The sequence below is a fragment of the Spermophilus citellus genome (assembly GCF_964194105.1).
Source record: "Spermophilus citellus genome assembly, chromosome: 7".
Lineage (NCBI taxonomy): Eukaryota > Metazoa > Chordata > Mammalia > Rodentia > Sciuridae > Spermophilus > Spermophilus citellus.
In genome coordinates this window covers 39884607-39909611 of record NC_138188.1, presented here as the reverse complement: position 1 = coordinate 39909611, position 25005 = coordinate 39884607, and the positions used below count along the sequence as shown (strand labels likewise).

Below are 25005 nucleotides of genomic sequence, written 5' to 3'. Positions count from 1 at the left end.
AACAAATGAAAAGGTAAAGATAAATTGGGGCTATCATCAATTGCAACCCCAATGAATTAGTGCATTCAGGCAGTGACCATCAATGGCTGTTAATGCACAAAAAGAAAGAGCACACGTTGTCTGCCCTGTACCTCCTATATGGTCTTTGCCAAAATGTCTGAACCTGTCTGATCAAACCTCTAAATCAAATTATTAATTTTCAGTAAATATACATGGTGGGTGGGTGGATGGAGTTACAGTCAGCAAAACCCAGACTGTGGAAAAGTCTGAAAGACAATGTCATTTCTGCAACAAAAATATTAAAGGAAAAAATATAAAGCTGAGGACACGAATGTATTCAAAATGACTGAAGAGATAAACTAGCCAATCATAATGCAAGGGCCTGATTTAAAACTTTTCCAAAAATAAAAACAAAAGGAAACCTTTTTACAACACAATTAAGGATTTGTGGACACTGACAGGATTTCTGACAATATTAAGAAGCCACTACTAGTTTTTCTTCTGGTGTATGATGAATAGTGTGGGTATTTTTAAAGTCTTTACTTGTAAGAGAAACATACTAAAATACGTACAATTAAAATAATACATCAGGAATTTATACAGACCAAAGTGGCTGCGAATGAATGGGATCCATTATATTATTATTCCCACTTTTGCAAATTTGAATTCTCCATGATTAAAAGCAAATAGATAGGGCTGGGATTGTGGCTCAACGGTAGAGCACTTGCCTAGCACATGAAAGGGCCCGAGTTCGATCCTCAGCACCATATAAAAATTTAAAAAAAAAAGGTATTGTGTCCAACTACAACTAAAAAATATCTTAAAAAAGCAAATAGATAAATATCAGATCTTAGGTCCACCCAAGACTTGCTGAATGAGAATTTCAGAGGTAGGACTCTGGAATCAGCTCTTAAAACACCCCTTGCACAGAGGTGGTCTGTGGACAAGTATCTGGGAAAGTGACTTGACTCACGGAAACTGAGGCATAAGGATGGAAACCTTCCTGTCCAAGCTCACAAAGCCAGTCCATGGAAGAAACAAAGTTGCCTGACTGAACCAGGGTTATTTCCCAGGTCATGGACAGATGTACTAGCACTTTATTATTCTTTCTTCTTAGGTAGCACGATGCTTTGACCCCTTTAAATACATGTCTAGAAGGTGCCCTCGGAGTTGTCTAGGCTCATTCATTACCCCTAAAACCTTAGTACCATTGGACAAACTGTCCGTGAGCACCTCAGTGTCTATTATGGAAAGGGAAGGGGTCTTTTGGGTTACACCTATGCATAGCAACTCAAACTCAAAACCATGAATGTTATTTTCAAATGAGATTATAAATGGAGGTCACCAACCTTCTCCAGTTGTCCTCCGTGGTTGGGAATCCAGCTTTAGCAATAAAGCCCCTATCCTCAACCTCTTGTGAGGTTCTTAAGCCACCCACAGTCAATATTGCTACTCTTTAATCATTAAACACCACCTCTTGAGATTGATGATTTTGCTGATGCTAGATTATGAATCCTGAACAGAATAGAGGGTTATCCAGTCTTAGGAGTATTAGAATGTTGGAGGTGAGGAGTGACCCGAGTCTGGGTTTCTTGCAGTAACTGCCAAACCCTGAGATAAAGGACTGAACCAATTCAGTCTTGATGAATTATAGGAATGTAATGATAGAAGGGGTTATAAGTTGTGACAGAAAAAGGTGAGGGGGATGGTGGAGCGTCTGGTTTTCTTCTGACTCCCATTCAATGTGAGGACCTCTTCTTGACGTTTGGTGATGGAGGCATCACTCCTAAACTGAAAGGGGCAAACCTACACCAAAAGCACTGACCCTCTCTGGCCCAGGAGCTGGGGTGTCACATCATCCCTGATGGAGTGGAAAGCTTATGGGAAGACTGGTTTCCTCTTCCGCATTGCTGCATTTGACTTTCAATAGTGATATCCTTTAATAATTAAGCACAAGAACTTTAGGTCCAGTTTCTGATTAACTCACAGTACAGAAGCATGGCATTTCAGCCCCAAGGGTCATTTGGGAGGTTAACTCCACCACACACAGGACAGAGTAAAAAAAATGGAAACCCACCTGGGTGGTCCCTTGTCTGCATTGTTTGGCTTGATTCTTAAAACTTTATCAGAAATATTTTCCCTCCTATCTTCCCTAGTCTTCATCCCATAGCACACATCTACATTCATAAACTTCTCTCTCTCTCTCTCTCTCTCTCTCACACACACACACACACACACACACACACACACAAAACCTGGCAAAATTATACATAAAAACTGAAAACCAATGAAGTCATCTAAAGGCTTACATTTAAATTATACATTTTCTCTCTTCTAAAAATAATATTGTGGTTGGGGACGGGGGATGGGTTACAATAGATTCATACTGAGAGTCTTTGGCTTTTTGCCTCAGCTGTCAGAGGAAATCAGGGTGGACCCGAGGACATGGTTGCCACTCAGCATGGCTTATGCAAGTGGGACTGCTTTAGACCCACAGATTTCTCCAGATGACTAAACCAGTTACTTCACTCATCTAGAGAGCCTGCCAAAATCTCCTTCTGTTTTATAGATTCCAGAAATCTCCCCAGCTGGAGCAAGTCATTTCACCCAATTTAAATTACTTTTTAAAATCATGTCATAAATTCCTAGGGCTGACAAAGTTGGGGTCAAATACCTATTCCCCAACACAAGAGGTCCAAAATGGTATTATATTTGGAAAGAAAGTTAACAAGATGCATTATATGAACTGTAAAATGTTTATATCTTTGACCCAGTAATTCCATAACTGAAAATAACTCAAAATTTTTTAAATGTATGAAATAAAAAATGTTAGGCATAGTAATGTTCACTACAGCATTATTTAGAAGAGAAAAAAGTGGAAACAATTCAAGTTGATAACAGGGTACTGACAAAGTAAACTACAACAAATATAACAATTAAAGTTATGTTTTCTTAAAGTTGGTAACAAAAGATAAATCCACCAGGAGAGCTCTTCATGGACGTTGAACCTTCAGCAAAAAGACAGGCTGAAGAAGGTTGGCACTTCGATCCTTCCCAGAGGGGTCCTGGCCAGACGGCTCCCCTGGGAATCTGGCTTCCTTAGCCTGCTGCTCCCATCCTGCAGATTCCCATGTCGGGCTTTTTCCAGGTGCAGTCAATCCTCGGTGCATTCATAGGTTTCCACTAATTCCTTTTTTCTTAATTTAACTAGGTCTCTGTTGTTTTTACCAAAGGACCCTCTGAAAAATAAAGTTGCCTAATCACAATTCCAAAGTGTTTTCCAAAGTATGTTCAGTGGAACGTTAAGCCCTCTGAAATCAGGTTTCAGAAACACACAGTCCCCTGCCTGAGGATCTGTGGCACATCCTCAAGGTCCAGGTAAGTGCTGCTGTAAAGAAGCCTGAAGGGCCAGGTCTTCCCAGCTCAGTTACCCACGCAACTCCATTCACAAATAATACCTACCAACAGTCTGCAGTGCAGTAGGTGGTTGTAGCAGTGGACAGCAGTAGTATTGTAGACGGGAGTCTACACAATTTATCATTTCTTCATATAACCAGCCGAGAGTAACAGGAGCACTATGTCCTGATCAGCTGCCTGTTGGGAGTTCTGAACGAGAGGTCAAGTGAAGTCAATCTTACAATGAATACCTAGCCTCTGTTGAGGGAAGGAATCAACAGCATTGGAGAAAATGCAGAGAGGCCAACTCCTTCACTAGGGAGCTGCCCAATGCTTGGGACAGTGCTATAAAATCCCATTTCATCTCTATGGCTAAGAGCCTCCTTTCTGGTTCCCCTGCTTCTTCTCTGGCCCCATCCCAATCTGTCTATACAGTGGCCACAGTGATCTTTCAAAAACGACATCAGGGTACACCCCTGCTTAAAACCGACAAGCTCTACCTAACCCCACCTCATGGCATACCCTCCTTTCCTCACTGCAATTGGGCCACACTGTCTCCCATTTCTCAATGTCACCAACACCATTCCCCTCTTCAAACATGCTCCAGCTCACTCATTTAACCATCTGAGATGATCCCATTCAATTTTTAGTCTGGCTCTTCTGATTAGTATGTAATCCTGCAAGCAAAGAACTAAAAGCTGCAAAGACAGTGGAAAGAGGCACTACAAGGCAATCAGGGGAGGTAAGGAAGGCAGGACAAGTCTTCCATTTCCTCCCAAAGTTCATCACATTTCTTCTATTTCACCAAAAGGGTTTTTCAACAGAGGTAAGTCACCTTCCACAGTCATAGGAGCGTTACAAGGCCCTCAAGGATCTCTAGATCCCCAGTGGGTACTATGTAAGGACACATTATGATAAACTGACAAAGGGTCAAAATGTGGGGTCAGACACTAAAAACAGCTTGAAGGTTTTCTTCTTATAATGAGTTAAATAAGGAGTTATGAGGTCCTGGGAAAGCTGAAGTGAGGCCTGTGTACCTAAAGAACTCTTGAATTCCACTGTGAACTCTGGCACTTGGAAAGAATCATCTCGATCCTTCACTGGCTAGGACAGTATTAGGATCTGTGCTATAGCTGCTAATCATGAAGAATATTTTAAAGATACGGTGTTCCAGATAGTTGAATTCTGCAACTTATGAAAGGCTCTGAAATACACAGTAGGCAGACTATTTTTAACACAAAATTTCTTTCATTCTTCATATACTGTTAGTCATAGTCTTACCATATAATAATGACAAAATACACACTAGATTATAAAATATATGCAAATAAAGAATATTCTGAGGCTAGGCACAGGAACACACACCTGTTAATTCCAGAAACTCAGGAGGCTAAGACAGGAGGATCATAAGTTTGAGGCCAGCCTTAGCAATTTAGTAAGACCCTGTCTCAAAATTAAAAAATAAAAAGAGCTAGGAAGATAACTTAGTAGTTAAGTGTCCCTGGGTTCCATCCCCAGTACCGAGAAAAAAAAAAAAAAAAAAAAAGGAAAAGAAGAACGTTCTGAGAAGTTTTAATAAGTTTCACATTAGTCAATTAAAATGATCAGTCCTTGCCTTAAAGCCTTCCTCTTATACTATTTAAATCAAATCAAGCACGTTTTCAGGATAATCCATTCAGAATGAAACTAGTATTTCTAGACGTAGCTGTCTCTTGGGAAATCCTTGAAGAGTGGTATTTCTGTTTTGTGTTACTTATATAGTATCTGGCACAAAGTTGGACATGCTGCAGATTTTGGGGGGAGAACACATTCTTAAAGTAATGATGTGTTAGAATGAGGATGAGCATTCTATGAAATACATACGCTTGCTACACATGGTATGTAATCTTGAAATTCACAGGGTTTAAGTTCACATTAAATAAATGCTACTGAAACTAGAGAATCTAAAGTTACCTACTTTCTGGATCCTGATACCTAATTATATCCTGTGCGAGAGACCTACATTAGCCCAGACTGTTTACCTTCCCAAAAGTTAGTGATACAACAGATCCTTGTTAAAATGTCAGCATAACCAAAAAACAACTGAAAAGCATTTTCCTAAATGATCTTAATAAACTGTTTATACCCAGTAGCTATTGCATAGTGCATAAAACAAAACATGCTGAAACAAGAAAAATCATCTAACATCACTTCATTAATAGGAATATTCAGCTGCTCAGGTAACCAAGCTATAGTGAGGTGTTTTCCAAATTTAATGTTTCACCTCTATGAAGGACCCCAGTGTTTTAACATGTTATGCTCCTCCAGATTCATGTTTTATAGCTCAGAGAACTCCAAAAAGCTTTTTAAAAGATAGGATGTGTCAGAGGTTGAGGATGAACATCCTATGAAATTCATAAGCTACACAATATTTCATCTTGAAATTCACAGGGTTTAAGTTCACATTAACTAAATGCTACCTAGTTTAATTACACTCCCAGTGCTTAATTCTTTTTCGTTCTCTCTCAGGATATTGCTCTATACCCACTCAGTTTGTTGCTCAGCTCTGGTAACTGGGGTGCATGTGTTTCACATTGAACTTTGACAAAGAATCCGGTGCTTCACCAAATTTAATACTGTTCTCTAGTCTATTCTCACATGCACCCCTTTTCAGCTACTTACATTGATTTTCCTTTCTGGGATTCCACATTTCAGAAACTTTTTTTGGTGGAATTCCAGAGTCATAAATGACAACTGATGAAAAAGTATTTTTAAAAATCTACTTAATAAAAATGTTTTTTTCTCAAAGGAGATTAAGAATATCATATAAAAGACTGGAATAGGAGATTATAAGTATTTAATATGCAATAAATGTGCTAATATTATCACCAAATTTATAAAATGTTAACCAATACAAATCAAGTGTTTAAAAATTCTCAAATTTCAGTGCTACTTTATCTCATTTTAGTTACAAGATGTTCTCATCACTCATTTTCAGGAATACTAAATGTTTAAGTACCCCTATGACAACCATATGCCAGTGATTTACATGATTTCTTACTTTGAATAACCACACAGATTATTATCTTTGTCTTGTAGGAAGATGATGAAATTCCAAAAAAACACAACACACCTAGTAGAGGAGAAAGGCTGGTGTTCAAATCCAAACACAGGTATCAGACTTTTCTTCTTCCTCTACTACTATGCCATGCCACAACACACTGAAGTATCAAAAAACAAATTGTTCTAAAACAGAATGATACTGTTTTCTAAGACAAAGGAAAATAACTTTTAAAAAATAAGAAAAGTTTTCTTTGTGGCAAAATGAATATCTAATAAAAAAAAAAAAAAAACTAAGCTTCCTACATGTCAAAAATTTCCTTTCTCATGAGGCAATTAAAAAAAAATCAGGAAAGCATTTAAGTATGGTCATTAATATTAATCCACTACACTTTCAAAATTGGTTTGCACTGAAAGTGTATTTTGCACCCCATGCTATGAAGTGTTAATGTGAAACTACATCATATATAACCATAAGAGAACACAAAGTACAAAAGGCTGGGAAAATGGTAAAGAATTTTTAATTCAGTGGTGTGCTGTGTGATCTTACTTTCTAGAGTAATCAAACAGAATGAGGTTATGAGGTATGAGGGGTGGGAGAGGAAGAGAATATGGGGAGTTGTTTAATGGGTAGAGTTTCAATATTGCCAAAATGAAGAATATTCTGGAGATTGGCTGCATATCAATGGGAATACACCTAACTCCACTAAACTCACTTAAAACGGTTAAGATGGTGAATTTTGTTAATAGCATTTTACCGCAATTAAAAATAAAGAGGAACCATTAAATTATTTTTTAATGTGATAATGATGCTGTGGTTTATGTTTTAAAAACAAAACAGAGATACAAACTAACAAATTGATAGATATATGGATATTTGTTGTAGTAGCCTACTTTTGTATGCATTTTAAATTTTCTTCACTGAAATAAAATAAGCAGAACAAAATAACTTTTTTTAACAAGGAGAACAAGGAAATGAAATTACCCAAACAACAGAATCATATATCATGAAAATATGTGATTAGAGTTTAGATTTATAAAATGTAACATTTTAGTTTTAACTGATAAATGTGACACCTCACTTTTTCACTTGGGACAGAGCTGCTAAAACTAGACATGGTTTACCAGGCTTTCATTAGAACAACTGTATGGAGAAAATTACATGAACAGTCTAAATTTACTATGAAAACAACGTATTTTATTAAAATAATTAAAATCCAGAAAACAACAACAAAAGGGAAATTTCACAACCTTTGTTAGCAACTATATAATCTTTATGTAGAAAAACTATAAAGTGACAGTCTGATCTGGAAAGCAGTGCCACAGCAATCCTAACCCTTAAGTCAAGGGTAACCAAACTCAGTTGCTGTAGAATAATATTTCAGCAGAGCTGACTTCAACTATATTATGCTTATTTCTGAAAAACTGTCTTTTCTATTATTTCAAATCACCAGATACATAACATTCAAGAGCCTGTTAAAGTGAAAGGATAAAACACAAATACTCCAAGCACAATTACATGTAAAAACAATGGAGGATATTGAATCTATAGATCTGAAAAACTATACAAATGACCAACTATACACATAATCCATTTACTGAGGTTCCATGAGGTGGTACTGGAGGAACACGGAGGCACTGATTCTCAACAGTGGAGCAGGCTCACTCTGCACAGCAGTACACTCCCAACCCTTCCGTCTGTCACCACCACACTGCCCCTGGGGGTTTTACTTGTGTATTACTTAAATCCGAACAAGTAGATGATAAAAGACAAGAAGAGTCAAAAGGATGAGAAACACTCTCTAAAATCTATTCCAAAACATGCATGTGAAAAGAGACCAAGAACTTTGTAAAATTTGAGTTTTTACAGGAATATTTTCCTTTAAATTTAGTGTCTTCACTAGTATCTGCACTGAATTTCATAATTAACTTTTCCATTAAAATGTCACTGAAGAGAAAAAAAAAGTTTTGTTTTTTTTAAATACACAATCTCAGAAACGTGGTACTATATTTTTAAAAACAACTTTGCTAAAGAAATCACACTGTTGTGGTCATCAGACTAGTTTAAGTCACTTTGGCAATATATTTATTTGCTCTTATTTTTAATAATGATAAAACTATTATCATGATCATGTAATTTTTCAGAACTTATATCACCAAGAAGGTAAATGTATACAAAATATTTCTAATAAACCTAAATTTGATCAAAATTTCTTCAAAATATTTTCAAGTGATCAAGAATATTATTAAAGTTTCACACATAAGTCACAACATTTCCCCCAAGATTCATTAATTGGGATAAAAGATTCTGGGTAAGTTCCTAGGAATGGTCTATAGTAAAGAAAAATTGGGTCAGTGTAAAGTAATTTCTGCAAACTTTAGCAAAAAGGCCAAGACTATTCTGAGCCAAATAAAGAGCATTTTTGTTATGTTAATTCTTTAGTCTCTAACTTTTCAAGATGTTAAAGTTCATAAATTCCCATGTTTACTAATATAACAAGGAATACAAACAATGTCAAGAAAAGATTCACCAACATGATCCTTTTCAATCACTGGTCTCTTTCCAGAAAGAGAGAGACCAACACTTATTTCCTTTCTTTCACCTGGGAGAAGAGAGGAGAGTTACATGGTGTTAACCTGGTAAGAAATCACTGTGTATAAATGGTAGATTTGAGGGTAAAGAATTTAAATGATGCCCTTTGTAAAGATAGACAATAGAGGATTTCCTCTTGTGTGTAGTTGTGGTAGAGGACAGTGACTGTTACATAGCTGGAACATGGTCTTTCCTACAACTAGAAGAAAGTGTCTATGCACACTTCAGTCAACCTAGAGACATTTGGCTATGCACTAATGTTCTGTAGTTCCAAACTGATATTATAAAAATATGGTAGGATATCTTCCTCCCACAATTCACCAACTTCTGATCCTATTCAACTTTCACAGAATTTACAGGGAATTTAACAAGCTTACTCTAGATATTTCTTTATAAAGTAAAATTGCAACTAACCTATCTTACTATTTGCAATTTAAGAAAACAAAATCCAATAAACACATTAACAAATTTCACCAAATATATTCTACTAGGCCTAAGCAATCCCCCTTAACCAAAAGTAAGCCAGTTTTATCCACTGCAAAGACAAACTACAATAGTTTTATCGAGATGTATATAAAGAAAACTGCTGAATTCCTTTGCAGTAGGAAAAATTACCAATAAGCACCCCAAACCACTACTCACTCCTCCTTCTCCAGGGTTTGTTTTGTTTTTGTTTTTGCTTTTAGAGCAAGAGAAAAATAAGCATCCCTTGCAACTTAACTGAAAATATGATATCATGACCATTTCTAAGCCTATACAAGATAACAGTGAATGGGGAATGCCAAAATCACCAGCAATTCAACACTAGTAATGTTTTTGCAAAGAAAGGTAGATTATATAAAAATTACATTCTTCCAGGCAACGATTGGGGGAATAAATGGTTACTTTAAAATAATGACATTTATAGGTTTTTAAATACCAGCACCAAATGTTCACATTAATTATTCTGAACAACTTTTAGAAATTAACGTTTCCTAACAAAATGGATAAACAAAAAAGAGTGAACAATAAGGAAATAACTTCCAAGTAATACTTGCATGCTAAGACCGGTATATAAAATAACCTGATAGATTGGCTCATTTCCAAAGCTCTTGTAGATTTGCCCAGTTTGGACATAGTATGCCTCACTGCTCAACTAACAAGTTTCTTCCCAAAACATGGACACAAAGTATCTTATTTTTTGACAAGGCAAGACTAAGCACAAAGTTGAAAAGATTTTTTTTTTTTATAAGCAAGGGAAATCAAAACAATCCATTATTATAATAGCTTTCTACTTTCTCTGCTAAAGAGAAAAAAACATCAAACCACTATGTAAAATGCCTAAATGAAAAACTGAAAGCAAGATTGACAAATAATAGTGTCAGTTCAAGTCTATGTAACCCTTTATTACATTATATTTATAGTAACATTATGGTCAACACTACACAAGTTTTTTTCTTCTCAGACTACAGGGATTTTATTCTCATTTATAATAGATTTTAACTCTGAGAATGGTTTTTGCACCTCGAATTTACAAACCATTGGATGTTAAATTTCCTGAAAACCATTGTATTTTTAAATTTTACTTAGAACTACACCTAATGCCAAACTTTCTTTTTAAAAATTAAGATGTTTTAAACATAAATTTATAGAAATATTCTGATACCGGTGTTTGAAAGACAGCTCACAGAAAATTATAAAAGGGCAACTATCATACGAAAGAATTCTATGGTCAAATCTTGTTAGAAAATTTCTTTTATAAATAAACTTTTTCCATGATAGAAGACAAAAATCAAGAGATTTCATTTTCTCCTAAAAATAAGTAGTTGCTCAAGACATGGGTTGAGTGTATTGAAATAATATTGCTTCTTTGAAAAAAGAAAAATGTTTAAGTCAAGCATTCCATTCTCTGGGTATTGGAATTATCCAAGAAAACCTTACTGAAGAAAACTAGTCAGCAAACCTACCAATAGTAGTTTCAGGTCCCTTAATTTTGATATTCATCTTAGTAAATATAAAACTTCAGCTACTTGAACACTGGAACTTGTAAAGTGCATTAAAGGGTATAAGAAACACAACATTAATGCCAAATTCACTTTGTAGGAATTCAAGGGACTTGATATCACCAACTGGGCAAAAAAACAACATTATAGTTTTCTGTTCAGATTTTATTTGAAATCTAATTCAAATTGTCAAAGCTACAAAAGGGGGGAAGACATCTGTATTATTTTTGCTAAGTCACAACATCCTAAAACAAAATACTACTACTGCCAGCAGATCCATTATACACATTTCTGATGAAATTCATTAGCACAATAAAAATTTCATCTTCAGAAACAGCCACAATGAAAGTAATTTATACAATATAAAACAATGACAGGTCTACAGATGCAGTTACTCATGAGTTTACACATGCATTCACAAACAAACAAAAAAAACCCCAGGAATGCTCTTTCATTTGATTTTTTTTGTTTTGTTTTTTTAAAAAACAGACCATTCAGGCACAAAACAAAATCGCATTTCCAATAAGTGACAGCATCTTAAAAACATATGTCAGTGTTTGTTTTTCTTTGACTTTTTATGAGACCTGTGTGGAGATCGGGACTGGGATCTGGATTTCTTTCCTGATTTTTTAGGGGATCTAGATCGTGATCGCCTAGACCTTTTAGGTGTCCTTGACCCAGATGGTGATCTAAGGAAACAAAAAAAACAAAAACAAAAACAAAAAAACAAAACAACAACAAAAAAACCACAATTTATCATGTGATCAAAACTGCTTATCCATAAATTGTTTAAAATGATCTTTAAGAGAGCACAATGAAAGTCACTAAAATAAGACTGTGAACTTCTCAAGTTTATATTTTGCCCAGTGTGTGTATAGGCAACACACACACACACACACACACACACACAATTTTGTAGTTACTATGCAATTCATCAATGATCATCAGTTAAGCACCTATTTGTAAAGAAAGATTTCTATGTTCCCTACCCCTGCTCTACTGAATCTAAATCTCTAGAGGCAGGGACTGAATTTGCATTTTTAACAAGCTCACCGTTAACCAATGTTCTCAAAATTTAAACCTCTAATCTACAAGGTAACTTTCAAAATGGCACCTAAGATTAGTCACAAAACACAGCAGCTTTGCAAACTATCATCTTGAGGGAAAAAACTTCAAATTACTACAATATGGTTCAAGGGCATCATCTGAGAGCATAATTTTGTTAAGTGTTGTTTATGAAGATTTTCAAAATGAAGAAATACACAAGCACACATATATACATACTGTAAGAGAACCCTATTGAAAGATTTTACTAATAGTTACAATAATAAAATGTTAGTATATAAAGCAGTTTTAGCTCTCGGAAAAAAATCTATAATACCAAATAAATAAAATTTCTGAACCACTTTTAGTTCTATGAAGTAAAAGGAATAAAGAATATAAAATACTAAATTACATACTGAAGAAATGGTATAAATGGTATTTATTTCCACAAATCTCTACCCACAAACTTCTTAAAAATATTCCTATGGGGGGTGCATTTTTCTTTCAGCTTTGACATAATCTGAGAATATTCTACAGAAGCTAAAGAGCAAAATGAAAAGTAAAGCAACTACCCCCATGCCACAGGAAGCATTGGATACATCAAAAATTCTCAGCTGGTCTTTAACTTGTTGGGAGCCTTCTTGTACTTTAGTCATGAGAGCCTGGGGTAGGGATGTGGGGAATAACAACCTAAAATGAAACTGTTATCTCTCTTTTAAAACTCTGCCAACCAAATTATGTTCAAAAGCTGGTAGAATAATAAGGATACTGGTATTTAAAATATTGTAAAAAATGGCTTGCATATTTACCTTTTGGCTTTTTTGCTAACATCCCTAGGAGAATCTTTGTGAGATGACCTGGACCGGGAGCTTTCTTTATGAGATCTTTCTGAACGTTCTGACCGCTCCGATTTTGGTGATGGGGATTTCACTCGTCTACCACTGCTACTGCGAGATGGGCTGGGGGATGTACTATGTCGCCTTTTCCTATGGAACAAAGCCCCAAAACATTTCATGAGTAAGCAAAGGATTAGGTATGTGTTTTTCTTTTATTAGATTGACAAATTAATTCCTACCAGTTTATACCACTGTTAATATTATTTTCCATAACACTCAAAAGTTCTTTGTAACTAGAACAATCAAGTCTTAAAATAGATTGATCGAGAGAAAACTAAATTCAGCTAAACTAAATTTTCTTTTGCTCTAAGACAGATTACTGAGACAATCAACAAAATTAATTAAGTTTCTGGATTAGATAACAATAAGGTTTTCTTTTAACGTTATTTTTCTGATCTGATACTTTTATTGAGGTTAAATGAATATGGTTAAGATAACATCGAATCCTATTGTCCAATTATTCTTAAATGATTGGAATCAAGAGTGGAAAAAGAAAAATAAAGCAGAAGTAGAAATATTTTAACATTTGGGGGATGTAGAAGGGAACCTAGAAATTCTTTATTCTTTCAACTACTGTAAATCTAAAATTATGTCAAATAATATCACAAAAAGTGACAGATTTTTGTTACCAAAACAATTAGCGTTACCTGAAGTAACTCTAGAATGGGTGAGCCAGAATTTATTTGCAATTATTTGTTTGTTTTTTTTTTTTATTTGAAAAACCTCAATTCTGTCAACTAAAGCAATGTTCCTTCCTAAGAGACTTAGGAACTATGATAGTAAGAAATAAAAACTGAAAGAGAAATGCTTAGAATGAAGACTTAAAGCAAGAAGCAAGTCCCTGTGGCCTATGTACACAATCTCCTTTCAAAGTAAGACTGAGACAGGTTTACAGGTAGCAGCCTCAGCACAGAAACCAGAAAAAAATTCTTATAGCGGAGGTAAAAAGGAATATCTAGCAAGCTATTCTGTTATTTAAGCTTCATGTTTGATACCTAATACTGTAACTGAATACTTGCACTCAACTAAGGCTAAGGCTACCATAAGATACATGTAAAGGGAAGATGCCCTACTTAGTTAAAACCAAGCAGCAATTGTCTACTCCATTTTTTCAGCTAACTCTGCCTCCTGCAGGCAGGAGTCAACAAGTTTATTGTAAAACACACTTCCAGTTTGTTGGTATCAATAATGAGAATATTATAAAATCAAAAACTATTGCAAAACCAGTGTACACATCAGGATGTTATACCTTTCTTTCCTTGTTGGAGTACACTCATCTTTTTCCTTCTTGTCTTTGGATCTAGATTCCAACTTTTCTTTATCCTTCTTATCTCTTTCTCGTTCTCTTTCTAATTCTTTCTCTTTCTCCTGTTTTGTTTTTATAAAGAAAATATTTAGTTGCTTAAAAAAATTAATCAAGGTTAATCACTTTTATGTAACAATATTTTCTCATTTAGGAAACATTTTTTAACATCATTACTTACGATACAATATCATTTTCAAAAAAATCTACCATTCCAGGAAAACTAGTTCTTGTACTGAATAATAATTATCATTATAACAATAATGACATTATAATGATAATAATAATAGCAGCTACATATTTACTTAGTGCTTACCATAGCCCAAGTCATGTACTAAACATTTTTCCATATACCATTTCATGTAATCCAAGACCCCTAGGATCAGTAATATCACCATCAGTCTAGAGATGAAAACTGAGACTTGGAAAGATCAAGTACAATGTCTATAGTCACACTGAATGGTCAAGTCAGGATTTTAGTTCAAGCTTTACAGTCAGATCTTGTCCTACGTCCTAATCCCACGTACCCACCACCCAACTCAAAAAAAAAAAAAAAAAAATCAGAAAAAGCTAGCAATGCACTAAACTTTCCATCACAGATTACAATTAGTAAAAAGTAATTCTTCTAACTGCACAGCAAGTTGATTTAATCAAGGAGTTCTTACTAAAGGATAAACTGAAAAGAGGAAAATGGCTATTCCTAATAATCTTCCACCAAAATTTTATTTATGAGAAACAAATACCAGCTATAATAGAAACTTTAAGTGCTAATTTATAAAAATAAACTGACTACATAATGATACAATTATGTACACCAGAAAATAGTTTCTTTGCTCATGTCACTTGAAATTCTGATTTGTATTGATAACAGTATAAACAAATGAGTGGTTACAGACAAAAAATCCAGACAACTTGGTTCTTCAACAAGAATTCCTCTATGATATGTATCAAAAATGCTATTTGATGGCTGACAATTCCAATTTTTAAGAAGTTATAGAAGCCTATACCAGATGTTGGAAAAATTTTTGCGTAATGTCAGATAGTAAATATTTTGTTTTTGTGGGCCACATACAGTCTTTGTCACAAGTGCTCAACTCTTGTCACTGCAGCATAAAAGCCACCATAAACAATACACAGTGAATGGGCATGGCAGTGTTCTAATAAAATTCAACCTACAAAATCAGGCATAGTCTACTGATCCTCAGCACATGCCTTCACAAAACACAAGCTTGTCTACAACTACAGTCATGGAATGTAAGGGGACTAAAGTGGTCATACATATATTACTCATTTTAAACTTGCTACCATTAGGATTAGTGAGGACCAGAAGGTTTCTTTGCAGATAAATAATCTATCACCATTCCAAAGGAACTCAGAGGGTAAAGATTACTAGCATCTTTTAAAAAAAAAATCACATTCATATTTTTACAAATACAACATACAAAGTACAAATTTTACAAGTGGTGCTGAGGAGATCTTTAGGAAATATTCTCGTGATTGAAATGCCTACTATATGGAAACCATACTACAGTTAAACTACTTACAATGTTTCACAAATTCTAATTCAATAATAAAGCATAATAATAGTAGCTATCATCTAACAATCTTGCAGAATTGGAAACATCACCCCAGTTTCACAGAAAAGCCAGGTGCACATCAGAGAGTGGCACTAGGATTCCACAGGTCTGTGCAGCACCTCAGTCCCTTTTCTGGACTGCTCCCCATTGTTGGTTCTGCAAATGAATCATTTCAAGTGCCCTTCTATAACTTTTTCCTATAGGCTAAAATAGCACCTCCACCAAAATTCCTGAGTTTCTTCAACAATTACCATGTGGGACTGCTACTTCTAGAATTCTCTGCCTATTCCTACATATTTTTTTATATGCAAAAATACAAAGTCCCTCAAAGACTTGGAATTCTGGGGTTGGGGTTGGAGTTGTGGCTCAGTGGTAGAGCACTTGCCTAGCATGTGTGAGGCACTGGGTTCAATTCTTAGCACTGCATATAAATAAATGAATAAAATAAAGGTCCATTTAAAAACATGGAATTCACTGATGAGCCATTCTCTACCATTTACGGAAGTCCTAAAACAGCTTTCCGACACTAGAATTTCTCAAACCCTGTTTCCATCTGTATCTCGGTGCCAGTTTTCAGGGTAGCGGTTGTCTCACTGTCATAAACTTCTTCCTGTAGGGTTCTTTCAGTTTTGAAAGCATGCTCTTACTAGGATTAATCTTGTAGTCCACAGGTTGTACCCTGAATAAAATAGTATGCTGTTGCCTTAAGACCTCTTTTCCAAGTTGAAACGGTTTTAAAATACTGAAACTCACATGCTTCTAACTGTCCACCAGTATACAACATTTATACATCAAAGGATATAAATGGAAATATACTTTCCTTACGTATACCAATATACTAATATTCTAAGACATCAAATAAGTAATTTTGGAAATCATATATTATTAAACATATTTATTCCTTACTCGTTGAAGAAGTTTATCTCTGTAGTGTTCTACTTGCTCTTGGAAACTTTGGCCTGGTTTTTTAGGTCTTTTTCCAGACTCTAATTCATCCTGAAACTTCATAACTTTGAGCTGTGAAATAAAACATTTTTAAAATAAGTATTTTCAATTACTTATAGTTTCTTAAGAACCATTTTGCTCTCCTCTACAGCAAAGTGATATCTGATTAGCAATCAGTCAAAATATAACCTAAACATAAAACTGTTTTATCTGAAGGCCACTTGTCAGACAAGCCCATCCACACAGAATCCAAGTAATCAGACATCAGGTCACATGCTCTCTACACAGCCATGAGATTACTCAAAAAACCACATGCTTCATACCCTTAAGAACTTATTCTCTCAACACAATTATGAATTGGGATCTGGTTCCCCAAATTAGAAAGGCAAGGAAACTGGAGGAAAGCATACTGCCAGGAAGATATGTGTCAACAGAAAATAGATTAAAACACACACACACACACACACACACACACACACACAAAGGCAGTATTCTGGTTAAAGTTGGTGTTAGACCAAACACAGAGCTGCACAGTCTGAAGATTTACTCTATTTCTAGTACAATATAATCACTGAATATCAACGTACAAAGAAAATATTAACGTCATATTTAGAATGTACTTTTTAAGACAATACTGATTTTTTTAAAAAATCAGAAAATGTTTTAATTCCATATCTTATAACTTATCCTTTAGAATGTCCACATAAAACCTATTTATACAAGAATATTCACTGCAACACTATTTATAAAACTAAATCACCTACATGTTCAGATAGAGATTTCTGGCTAACTATACACAAATACACAAAAAAATCTGCAATAGTAACCAGAGAACATATACAAAAAACTGGTAAAATCAGTTACAGGGAGAAAAAGAATGGAATAGGTGAGATTAATTTCATTTTATTTTACAGATTTAAGTATTTTAATATTTTTTACTACTACATAAAAAAATACTAAAATGAATAAACTCATCATGTATTTTGAACTTGAAGATTTCACAAAACAGCTAAAATAAAAACTATCTGGAGGCTTAAAGGAGCTTAAATCATCCAAGAAATTTCCAAGGACAGATACTTTATTCTTGGACTAATGGAGAGCAAATAAGGTAAAGATCATGAGGACTTTGCAATTGTGGGAAGTTGAGGTGGGAAGTACACGGATCCTAGATGAATCCACCCTGTAAAGTCCCAAACCTGTCCAATCTAGTTTTACTCAATGAGATGGGGAATGCATTCTTGTCTAATGGAATTACCAAAGGTTAACATCTCTAAGCCTGCTTTATTTAGACACTAATATGTCTTTTAAATGGGCTATGTGCTGCCACACATTTTATTTATATTGGAAAAACAAGGTCTCATTTGTTTTAGGCTTTCTACCCCCACTCGTCATTACAAATAAGACTTTCCAATAAAATGGAAACAAGCTATAATTTCTTCCCAGTCCAAAATTAAAGTGGTATTTTCATGATTTTTGAACTTGATGAATGTTTTTAATAAGTTCTCTAATTTTTTCCCTTTTACTACCTAATTTCACTTTTGTACATAGTAAGTAAGGGTTTTATAATTGGAGTCCTCTCCTCTTCCTTTTAAAATCTTACAATTCTTTGCACTTTTTTCATGTTTTAATGATTATTACATCTTAAAAGACAGTTTTAGGCTTTCCACCCCCAGTAAGATATAAGTTTAGATTGTAAGATGGGGGTGCACAGCAATATAAATGGCTGATCTCATCACTGTATGCAGCCTTGACCAGAATAAATCAAAATATGTTTTGCAAATCAGAATTAAGTATCCAAAGGGCAAAAAACCAGACTGAGTGTCATTTATGGGAAAGGAGGACTTCCTAGATAATCTTTTAAAAATATCATTATAAAATTCCAATTTAGCGGCTGGAGTTGTGGCTCAGCAGTGGAGCACTTGCTTCTTACATGTGAGGTGCTGGGTTCGATCCTCAGTACCACATAAAAATAAACAAAGGTATTGTGTCCATCTACAACTTAAAAAAAAAATATTTAAAAAAAAATTCCAACTTAGGTTTCTGCTGATACAGTCTACCTCTGGCTTAATCAAAAGTCCAAGGTACCCAGAAAAAAACGTAAATGTAAAAGAAAGTAGCCCACACAATGGCTTGTTGCCTTGGGATAATGACCAGGTATCACCTTCCTACTCAACTACTCATTCTTTCCTTAGGGACCAGGTTAGAAAGTGATCTTTCTCCTTCAATAATACAGAAGATCCTTCACTCGGCTCCCAGTCCACTATTCTTTTCCAACTCCTCTGGCAGAAGTAGGGACAGCGGAATAGGAAAAGGCAATGCTACTTAGGTACTACTCTATGGTATCTGAAAAATTAAGAATCTGTTCCTGGTCAACACTACAATATCATATCCACCAAGGTGAAACTTTATTCCATGTGATTAAATCTTTATTGCATGTGACTAAATCTCAGTACTAGCAAACAAGGGAGAAGAATAAGATAATTAGATAATGCTAAGGACTTGGTTCCAAATCAAAATCCCATGAGTCAATTGTGAAAGGTAGATACCATGAGAGCAGGAAAAACATCCACTGAATATTTAACAAAGGGAGAAGACAGACTACAACAGAACACACAAAGCATGGAAATGTATACTCTTAAGTATGTACATGGGTGTGTGCATGCACACATGTATATTCCACACGTATATATGCATATAATGTAGAAATAATAATGTTCATAAAATCCAGCCAAGTTAAGAAAAAGCTAAATTATACAGCTTTCTTCTCTATGTTAAGAAGCAAATAGAACATTTTAAACTAATTTTAAATAGTCTATTTTGGCATTTATAAGGGGTAACTTAAATTATCAAGAAAATCTATTTTACTGAACTCAATCTTTACTTGTATTTTAACAGTTTTATTATATCAGTTAGGCAAAGCCTCTCAGTAAAATAGAAGAAGGACTGAGAGTTAGGAAGGGGCATGTGCTCATCAAAAAAGGTCCAACCCCTAACTGTGAAACATTGAAACTGGGCTAAATGATGTCTGAGTTGCTTTGTGGCTTGGAGCTTATATTAGTCTGTCTCTAGTTTTTGATCATCTAGACTCCAATACATATTGTGCCACTATTACATGGGTGGTTTAGACAAGTTATTTAAAATCTATCTCCATTTACTCACTTGCCAAATAAAGATAACAGTATTTCCCTCATAAGGTTTTTGCAGAGATTGATTGTGCAGCAATCAGCACAGTATTTAATGATACTCAGTGTTAGCTGTGTTTGAATTTGCTGTTAGCACCAAGTTTAACATGTGAATAATTTAATGCTTTCCACTAACGACTTATTTTTAACTTTTTTAAACCTATACCACCCAGTGGTACTTAACTGCTTATCGTCTTATAAATAATTCTATATACTTTTTTAAAAAAGAAAAAGGTCCAACCTATGTTTATTCACTGATATACATTGTTTATTTCTAAAAAATTAAATTATTAGTAAGAGGAATAAGGCTGGCATGAAGTAAATATTCAAAAAACTGTTAAGTGAATGGACTTAACACTCTTCTTATGTTCTAGACTGACCACTGCTGTTATTTGCTAGGAATGTTTCATTACCTTGACGCGTTAAAAAAAATCTTTCTTTCTCTGACATGTCTGAATAGCTTTGATTTTAAAAGGACATTTTAAAAAAAAAAGGAGATTGAAGAATAGAGGGGAAGTCCATGAAATGGTCTGGGCTCTCCTATATGTCTTTCTCCTCTTAATGTTATGACCCACTCAATGTCTACTTTTTGTCCAGTCATTAAAAGTAGACATATTTTAGTCCCCTATAATAAAATGTAAATATCACTTGAGTGTGCCAGAAAATATTTTATCATTCCCTAGTTACATACCGCATACATTCAAAATGTAATGAATTTCCTACATGATTAAATATAATCTATTAATTAGAATTTATTTCTTCAGAGGCTCTCTTATGTGCCTGCCATATTCTAGAGATAGAACAAAAAGGAAAGACATTAATCAATGAAGTAAGGCAGCAAACAAAATACATGCACACCCCACAACACATGTAAAATTATACAGAGATAAACAAAAGGAACAGGGCTGGGGTTGTGGTTCAGTGACAGAGTGCTTGCTTAGCACATGTGAGGCACTGGGTTCGATCCTCCAGCACCATATTAAAATAAATAAATAAATGAATAAGGGTGCTGTGTCCATCTACAACTAAAATATTAATTTTAAAAAATTAGAAAAGGCTATTATGAGGGAAGGGATGCTTAAACTAAGAGACCTGAGAGGCTCAAAAAAAAATGGAGGCTTCTAAGCAGAGAGGGGAAATGGTATGTACCCACATATGCTGTCAAGAGAGAGTTGAACCTGACGGAGAAGGTGAAAAGCCAATGGAGTATAGCTTCAGTGTCACTGCCATACTAACCTCAATCTCACGAAGCTTAGCTCGTTTTTCCTCACTCATTTCAGAGTATTTAGAGAATTTGGACTCGGTCATTTCTTCTTTGATTGGATTAGAGTACAAGTGATGCTCTTCAGATTTGGAACTTTGGGTATCATCTTCATCTTCACTTTCTTCTTCTTGACTTTGGAAATAAGTAGAATACATGGTACGTCAAGACACCAAAAAAAGGTTACATTTTACAGACTGGAAATTTTATTTTTCACTGTCATAGAGCCTAAATAACATTAGCAAAATATATGAGGACAATTCATCCCTAAAACATTTCTTGTAAAATATCTGAGTAAATAATATTTTACAGACAATTTTGTAAAACTCATTTTCTCCACAGAAAAAGTTTGAGCTTCAACATGACACTTTTAATAAATTTTGCTTATGTTAATGACATCTGTGTGCCTTTCATTCTGCAAAAAATTTTCTTTGCAATAGTTAATATAACATTTAAATATAAATTTAAAAATATACAAAGGGCTGGGAATGTAACTCAGTACTTATCTAGCATTTGTGAGGCCCCAGTTCAATCCCCAGTACTATAAAAAGAAAAAAAGAGAGAGGAAAAAAAAAAAAAAACCCAAGAGCTATGCTACTTGGATAACTTTAAATATATACATATTTTCAAGTTGCTAATATAATTTTTCAAGGCCTGAGCAGTTGTTTTAATTGATTTTGGCCTTAGCCCTCAGTTAATAGTTCCAGGTTCAGTTCTCATCACAGCTTCTTTTGCACTTCTTTTAAAGAAAAGGGAAGTTCAAAATTAAAATGTAGAATTCATTACAAATGAAATTCTTTTAGGAATTCTTCTTCCAAGTCTTAATAGGCTATATTTTTGTTAAAATCACATTTCTCCCACAAATGCAATAATCACTAGCTTCAAAAAACAGCTCTAAGTTAAAAGGCATTTTGGATTCAGCCACTAGAGAGTAGTAGTGAGGCATAAGAGAATTTCAAGAATCAGAAAGTTCTTTATGTGATTTTTTCCCCCTCACTTTCATAGTTATTTTTATATTATCAAGATTTATTTGGAGTTCCTAAAAAAAATCAAAAGTATAAATTATTCTTATTCATGCTATCAGTGAATTATTTCAACATCAATACTAAAAGACAGTCATATTCCAAACATTAACACAAATAACAACTTTATGTCAAGAAAGAAAAAATTCCCAATACCTTTAGAAATAAAACAATATATTCAAATTCTTTGAGTTCTCTGATGGCTTTCCTATCTTTCCTGCCTTCTAAATTAATTATTTTGAGTACAATACACATTTTAAAGCAGTGACTTCAAGTTCATGAGATGTGACTAATGATAGGATCATGGACATTAAAGAGTTAAAGATAATCACTGTTTTAAAGCAAACTGAATTAAACCAGACTTCTAAACTCCTCAACCTCAGACAGCTATTTCCATTAGCAAGCCACATCTCTATTTTGTAAATACTTTATCATAATCATTGCTGACCTATTCTGATCACACCATTTCTGGAAAGACATCACTGTGACAAGTTTTCCTCATCATATCAATCTGTGTTTCTACAACTGAGTGCTCATACTTCCTTAACAATCTAAAGACCCATTTATGAAATCCACATAAATTTCTGTGTTATGCTAGGACAAAAAGGAATTTTCCCGTTCCTTCTTCCATTTGGGAATAATAAAAAAATTACAGAGATGTTTTTTAAAATAAAAGCCTCTGTTTTACATTCTTAATGCCACCTCTTCCTACTTAAAAATCTATTTCCTTTGCAATGATTTTTTTTAAATGTCCAACACCCCCTACAAAGTACAAATACAATCTTGCAGGAAAATCTGGGAACAGAGATTCCTATACTCACATATTGTCAAATGCAAAAACAATTTTGGAGTAATTACCAAAAAACAAAATCAAGAATATAATTTCTCTATGCTTCGAAGAAAAGGTTGTACTTCTTTTATTCATTCTTAGTTCAGCTGAAGTGTTACATTTAAATAACAGAAAAGAAGCTCCCACTCACATTTTTAAAATCATTTTTGTGGGTTTTCACAAAAAATAAAAAAAACACTTTTTTGTAGATTTGGTAACAAAGATTTGAAACAAATGTAGTCAGTCATTTAGTAATTACCAAGTGAGAATGTACAATCTATCACAGAAAATAAACTCAAAAGCAAAGTGAAACAAGATACATGAACAGAAACCAAATCTCTTTATTCAATAGAAAAACTATGAACAACTAAAAACAACCCTCTCACAGGTGCTTTTAAGAGTGAAGTTTTCCTCTTCACTATTACTTCAATCATTAAGGAAAAAAAAGGAGTGTAAATGCACTGGAAACAGTATATTTGAAACTTAGATTCTTACTTTTGATTTTCTTCTTCTTCTGATTCTTCATGCTGGTCAAATAACTCCCACTTAGAAGTTGTTACAGCTAAACAAAAAGTAAAGAGTATATAATATCACAAGGTAAATTAGCATTTTTTCAGCTGCTGCCTAAGAACTGAATGTTTATACTACAGAAGTTTTTAATCTGTTTATGTATTCTTTGAACAGCCAATTCTATGTAAAATCTCTTCCCTAACACGTACAATTTTACTCAAACTCAAAACTGATAAAAAATTTGTCATTCTTCTTTCTGTGCTAGATGGTAACATCTATCAATTAAGTGCTAGGTCCAAACTGCATCTAATAATAAGCATTATGATTTTTCTGAAATTGACCTCTCAAACAGATAGCTTCCCATCTACACTTTCTACTGAAATGCCTTAACCTTAAAAGTTTTTGGTATTTCTGATTACTCTCAACGCCTCCCAACTGAAGAATCTAAGAATCTAAGAAATTACTACTAGAGTAACAGCAACCACAATAAAAGCTCACACTATACATAAAATGTGGTTAACACTGGATCTTTAGAATGAATCATGTTATAAAACATAAAAGGAAACTACACACATACAAACATATCAATGATTAATTTATAAGAACTCAATTTTTAAATTTTTTTTAGTTGTAGTTGGACACAATACCTTTATTTTATTTATTTATTTATTTTTATGTGGTACTGCGGATCGAACCCAGAGCACATGCGAGTCAAATGCTCTACCACTGTGCCACAACCTCAGCCCAAGAACTCATTTTTTTGAAGCTTGATATTTGCTATACCTTTACTCACCTTGTGCTTCCAATTCAGATTCATCTACAGCTTCCCATTTTGACGGGGCAACTTTAAATATAGGCTCATTCTTCTTCGAGTCTTCAGTTGCATCCACTAATGGAGAAAGAAGAACTATTAATTCTCACTACTAGGGGATGATCCAAGCTACTGCACTCAGGAATATTTACTCAATTATTAAAAAACAAAGTAAAACAAGGCCACACATAGAAAAATATTGATAGTATCAAGAACAAGGATGCTTCTGAGGTCCAAGTTTTTAACATTATACAGAACCCCACCCCATCCCCATCTATGAGGGACACACTCCAAGACCCCTAGTGGATACCTGAAACCAGACAGGGCACTAAACTCCTTATACACTGTACTTCTCCATATATACATATTTATAATAAAGTTCAATTTACAAATTAGGCACAGTAAAAGAGTAACAAAAACAATCATACAGTAGAATAATCAAAACACTATACTGTGATACAAGTAAACCTTAGGAATTATTTATTTTTGGAATTTTCCATATAATATTTTTGGACCACGGTTAACAGCAGGTAACTGAAACTGAAAGTGAAGTGGCAAATAAGGGGAATCTACTGTACATATCAACTTAGAAAACCTTGGTTAGTAATATTTTAA

General features: G+C 34.3%; 1 protein-coding gene across 4 annotated transcripts in view; it reads right to left on the bottom strand.

The window, feature by feature from the left end:
• Positions 1–8400: 8400 nt before the first annotated feature.
• The window catches only part of U2SURP (U2 snRNP associated SURP domain containing), a 53353-nt gene continuing 36748 nt past the window's right edge, over positions 8401–25005 (bottom strand). For all 4 annotated transcript variants that reach the window (XM_081301709.1, XM_081301710.1, XM_081301711.1 and 1 more), the window contains 7 exons: positions 24373–24468; positions 23565–23631; positions 21194–21353; positions 16737–16847; positions 14200–14318; positions 12864–13040; positions 8401–11699 (listed from right to left, as the gene is read on the bottom strand). In XM_081301709.1, coding sequence (XP_081157835.1) covers positions 11561–11699; positions 12864–13040; positions 14200–14318; positions 16737–16847; positions 21194–21353; positions 23565–23631; positions 24373–24468 — 869 coding nt within the window. In that variant the 3' untranslated portion in view covers positions 8401–11560. The remainder of the gene's footprint in view (positions 11700–12863; positions 13041–14199; positions 14319–16736; positions 16848–21193; positions 21354–23564; positions 23632–24372; positions 24469–25005) is intronic.